The following is a 6,000-nucleotide window of genomic DNA, read 5'->3' on the forward strand; positions in this document are numbered from 1 at the left end:
GTACACATCCATTCACAATATACATTGCTGTCAGGAATTTTCTAACGTCTTTGTTGGTTACATAGCTAATATAAAAAATAATTTTATACATCTAAACTTTTATATTGTCTCGAAACTAGAAAACAATGTACATAGTAGCATGTGCTGAACTTACTGTAGACAACACTTTTCAGTGGCTTTTTAAAGGGTCAGACTATCCAAATACTGTTAATGATGTCTGGTGGGCTAAGCCCACTAGCTTCTTCTATGTCCTGGATTGTCCAACAATAAGATCTTACTGCTCTATTCCTATCTGCCTGGGTGTTTGGCTTTCTTATCTGAATTTGCACGTACCACCATTCCCTTCTGAATTCTCCACATTATAATATAAATAAAAATCCATCTAGATTAATTGGATAATGGCCATAGCAGGTCTACATGGGATAAAAGATACAGCCAGGTGGTTTAACTCTCTAGCATGCACCGTAAAGTAACAGTTCACGGTGGACTGACCCTTTAAGAATGAAGTGCAAACTCACAGCAGCACAGTAGTAATAAAATATTAAAAGAGTTTAGGTGTTTATGTGAGTTTGTACTTTTATGTTGTCTCAGTTTCTTGAAGTTTTATGTTTTCTGCTACCTAAATAAAATTCTTCAGCAGGCATTGTTACTGTAATAATGATCTATCTGGAGCCAATTTTCAAAGCAGCTTGCCTTTCTAATTGTCACAGTTCTGAAAACAATAGTTCAAAGCTTCTTGTGCTAACAGGGCATCCATTTTGTTCACTGCTTTTCTCTGCTTAACCTGGCCCTAGCTGTCCTTTCTTCCTTCTCCCTTCTCGCTTCAATGCCTAACCCACCTAAGGAACTGAATTCTGAGCTCAGACTTTCTTCACCACTCATCCATGTTTTTATTTAACCATCATGTTATGTTTTCTTCTATTTAGCCTTAAAGAAGAATAATATCACTAAATTTCCAAATGTTCATTCGAGGGTAAGGATTTCATCTAGCACACCAGTGGTGGAGGATACACAGAGCTGGCAAGCATTATTTTTTACTTGGTTTCCTCCTCTCTCTGTATGCCAGACCAGTTATGACTTTTTCTGTCAAATATATGCAGTAGATTCGGCCATCTTGTAGACTTGTAATTCATGAACACGTTCAATCAGTGTTAACAATACACTTGATGGACTATTATGACAATTTTGTTATTATCAATACTGTGCTACAAAAATCATTCCACTGATACCACAAGTTTATTGATGAAGGGTTCTCCTCTTACAAAATGGCCGTTTCCACTATGTGTAGGTAATTAGTGCACTTTAACAGTCTATCCTTAATCTTTTAAAGGGTCACACTAACCAAAAACTGATTATCTAAAACCAGCAGAAACACCATTCACCAAAAATTTGTTTGTAAATAAGTTACAACCCATTTTAAGTGACCAAAGCTGTCACCTTTTTATATCAGCTATGACTAACCTCTATTAAGTGACTATCCATTTCTAAATGTGTGTACCCACATTGCATAATTGTTGCTCAAAACGAATAATCATCAATGAATGAGAGCTCACAAAGAACATTGGGCCTTGATTTGAAAAAGCATTCCAAGGCTTGAGAAGATACACTTTCATCAGTGGAGCAGGGTGGTCCAGCAAACCTGGAATGGATTTCTTAAAAGTCATTCTGCTATTTGTTAGAAAATGTTTTTAATCCTGGACCAGATCCATTCCAGGTTTGCTGGATCACCCAGCTTCACTGATGTAAGTGTATCCTCTCCAGCCTTGGGGAACTTTAATAAATCAGGCCCATTATATCAGTCCGACATTCTATACTTGCAGCAACAATGTGATAATTCCCAAAGCTTGTCAGATTAAGTACTGACTATTGAAATCAAATTGTTTTCTTTAACTTAACACATATCAATGTGCAAAAAATCTTGCATCTTTTTGACATGGACAAATGAAAAGTGGCCCTAAATGTTTATCAGTTATGGATTGTTTAGAGCAGGTTCAGGCCTGCCTCGGGATCAAGTGATCCCACACAGCTCCCGAAAGCCTGCATATTGCTGGCACTATTCCCCATTCATTCTCCATATCTGATATAATATCTGATATTTCAGTTTTGGATAAATGCTGGCACCAAGAGTTTATTATAACTCTCATATATTCTCATGAGATCTGCCATCATGAAGGTCTCAATAATATGCCATTTTTTTGAAATGTTGGTTCAAGACACAACAAGAACATTTCTTGCTGGCCATAGCAGCCAGCTTCTAGTTGTCATTTATACAGTCCAGGGTTTTCTCATTTACACCTGTAATACAAGCCTTGTAAAGGCCCCTACCGCAAGAATATTGTCTACTGCGTACCATAATACCCAATCACAAGCGAATGCCCATCAGTGACAGCAAAGTATATTTTTGGTATCATAAGTTTAGTTTCACCATTGCCAAAACATGTTGGAATATTAACTGATAGACTTTAGAGTGCACTCACAAATACTTCATGATCCTTAAGCTGCGTACACACGTGCAATTTTTGTCGTTGGAAAGGATATTTCACGATCCTTTCCAACGACAAGGGACTGCACAATGCATGAACGGTGCTGTACATACAGCACCGTTCATGCTCTATGGAGAGGGGAGGGGGAGAGCGACGGAGCGGCACCCTGCTGCGCGCTCTCCCCTTCCCTTTTTATTAGGATCGGTTGTCGTCCATCGTCCGTGGATCCGGCAGGACGGTCGTTCGGACGATGGACGACACCGACTGTACACACGGCAGATTTTCGCCCGATATTTGGCCGATGCCGATTATCGGGCGATAAAAATCTGCCGTGTGTACGTAGCTTTACTTTGTATCTCTATGCCAGGGGTAGTAAAAAAATCTGCCTCCTGTCGTTGTTACTCATAGCAATAATTTTGATTCATCTTTTATTCATCCATACTAGTTGATATTATAAGCACATATAGTTCTTCTGCACATTCAGACACAGTCAGAGGCCACTATTATACTAAACCATAAGAGCCAATTAGGAAAAATTCCCTTTGCATCCTCTTTATCAAATACTATCACACAAGAGGAAAATGTCACTAGACAACAGAAGGTCTAAACCTTGCTTTTTTTCTATATTGTATTCTAATAATTGTGTGCATTCATTAAATATAATGAGAGTATTCAGTATATTATTTTTTATTCCGCACACTTTCATATTTTGTTTGAATTCTCATCACTTTGCTTTTGCCTTCACTGCTGGGTATGTAGGAAAATATGTAGAAAATAATAAAAAAGTGAAAAAGGAAATAATAAACTGCATACTTTTGTTACATTTATTGCATAGTGCTGTCAGAATGCAATATTTTTCACAAATACGTTTACAACAAAATTTCAGTAACAGTTATTCAGACTTATCCCACAGACCAAAAAAAAAGTTTTGCTTGCTGTTCAGTTGAACCTGCTTGTGTTATCCCTATAGTTAGACTATTCAAACTATTAAACTATTTGTTACTGCACTGAGGTTCCTACAGGCAGGTTTAGACTGGGGACCTGGAGTCCACCAAAGAAAGTGGGAAGGGAAACCACATTACATAGCTTTCCTGGCACAGTTGCACAATTTTGTAGGGCAGTAGAGGCCAGGGGCCCACTAGAGAGACAGGCAACTGTCCTATGACCCATATGACACAAAAACACTTTTTTTTACAGGTATATTACTAGAGGCCCACCAGTCTTCCAGAAGACCAGTCTGACCCTGCCTACAGGGGGACAAGGGGCTACCTACATTAGAACATTTGTCTAATAATGACAGACAAATGCTAGGTCTTCTCAACTGCTAAGCTAAAATATGCCTCACTTGTGTGACATATTGCTATATTTAAGCCCAGGTGTAAAGCTGACCTAGGTAGAAGTCCAGGTTCTTTATACAGCCTGTGTTCAGGTTACAAGGTAACCTTCAGGCACGAAGGAATTTATCCATGAACAAGCATACACACTTGTGTCACCAGAAGAAGCCTACACTTTACTAGTAGTGGATTTAAGAAAAATAAATCCAGGTAGGTAATAATAGATGATCAGAGTTTAAGGAAGCGCAAGATAAAATATGTTTAAGGAAGCTATTACTGAGCTTCTCCCCCAAAAATTCTTGGTATCCTTACTAATCATAGAATTAGAAGCTCAGAGTTCATTCTGACGGATGTTAGGTTACATACATACATACATCTGTAGGACAGGAAGTGAAGAGAAATATCTAGTGAGTAGACAGCAAAAAATATCCTGGTAGGGGTTTTAGCTTTACCCTGCTCTATACAAAAAAATATTTTTTGGCTGGGCAAACACATTAACTTGGAAATGCTTGTTGTAGTTTAAATCAGTAAATTTCCATGACAGTTAGGAATTTATTATCTTCAGTAGGAGATCAGCAGTCCTAGCCTATTTTTCAATCATTGACCTTTATAATGTTCTGTTCCCTGCTATATTTGTTTTTACCTTCAACTCCAAATGTAACTAAGCAACATTTTAAGAAGAAAACACCTAAAATACCACATTGTTACTCACACATGAGTTACTGACACCTTTAGCATGTCACTAATAACAGAATTGAACAATTCTATCTGCAATTTCAATAAGCCTCTACGCCCTTAAAGCTGCTTTGATTGGCTGCCAGAATCTCTTTTTCTTCTTTTCTTCCTGGTTGTCAGACTTGCCCTAACTCTTCTATCCCGTTCCAGATCTTAGAAGCCAGCCCTATAGGAGAGCCGACGCGGTGAGGAGAAGCGTAAGGAAGCGATTTGACGACCAGAACCTGCGCTCTGTCAATGGTGCTGAAATACCCGTATGAGACAATGAATTTGCCACATGCGTGTGTGTGTGTGATGTATCTCTCCTGCACAATACACAAGGCCCTGCCCTCGCCATGACTGCATCTTTGTAAACAGTGCCGTTTTTTTTAACCTTTGAACTGCCAAGGGCTTATAATGGACAGAAAAAAAATGTGCATATTGACTGAAACGTGCCGGGCTGTCCACTCCGAACAGATGTGTATCCGACTGTAGCTAACAAGTGCCTAAATCCAAAATACCTGGTCAGACAGATCCAAGCAATAGATGGGGTTTGGTCAGGTAGCATTCACACCAATACGTTACTCAGTATTTTTAACCAAAATGTAAAATACATGATTTTACTTTTGTTACATACATGTCGAAAAACGAGCAACCGCCAGTAGCCGCTGTAGGTTTCTCAATGAATTGTAAATAAGTGAAACTGAAGTACGGACCGACCGAAAGGGTCCTGAAGAAGCATCATTGTGCTGGCAGTCTTGTGCTTACGTTGCACTTAATGGTCATTAAAGAAGAACTCCTGCCTGACTAAAATGCTGAATATCTACGTAAAGGTACATTCCAGGCAAACATGAAATTTATATATTTTTAATCTTGACGCCGTAGATACATCCTTGTTACAACTTTGTGACTGAACGCATCCTTAATTCTAAATCTACACATATTTACTGAAAGAGTTCCTCTTTCAAAACCACCAAATATAACCAAATAACATTTTTATTTACTATTCCTGCTATTGGAGATGTAATTGCCCAATGCCCTCAGAAATATGTAGATTCCTAGTATAGACAGAGGACGGTCTATACAAGAGAATAAAGATGGCCTGGAAACTTTTATTTTAAGAATGCATGGTAGAATTTTTATTAGGTTCTTCAATGAAATTCTGGATGCAAAGTGTGCACAGTGGAGTTCTTCTTTAATTTTTAAGGGCTTTTTGTGTGTGAGAAGGACACCACACAGACAAAAGAAAACCTACATTAAAAAAAAAAAAAAAACGAAAACCCGGAACTATTCATTAGCATACATACGGTAGCATACAGTTTTCATATTGAATCGTCCTGAATTATTATTCAGTACAGAAAATGTGCATATTAAGACTTTTGTAATTAGATAGCACTAATGAATGGCACACTAACTGAATTTTTACCATAGGATTTAAATGCTAAAAAAATGGTTTATATAACATTTAT

At 38.0% G+C, this 6,000-nt stretch overlaps 1 protein-coding gene across 1 annotated transcript in view; it reads left to right on the forward strand.

The window, feature by feature from the left end:
- The window catches only part of FMNL2 (formin like 2), a gene marked incomplete in the record, with an annotated part of 146,064 nt that extends 140,308 nt beyond the window's left edge, over window positions 1–5,756 (forward strand). The window contains 1 exon segment of the mRNA XM_072418152.1: window positions 4,703–5,756. Within this exon segment, the coding sequence (XP_072274253.1) occupies window positions 4,703–4,812 (110 nt within the window).
- Between the last annotated feature and the right edge of the window lie 244 nt (window positions 5,757–6,000).

The sequence above is a fragment of the Pyxicephalus adspersus genome, chromosome 7 (genome assembly GCF_032062135.1).
Source record: "Pyxicephalus adspersus chromosome 7, UCB_Pads_2.0, whole genome shotgun sequence".
Classification (NCBI taxonomy): Eukaryota; Metazoa; Chordata; class Amphibia; order Anura; family Pyxicephalidae; genus Pyxicephalus; species Pyxicephalus adspersus.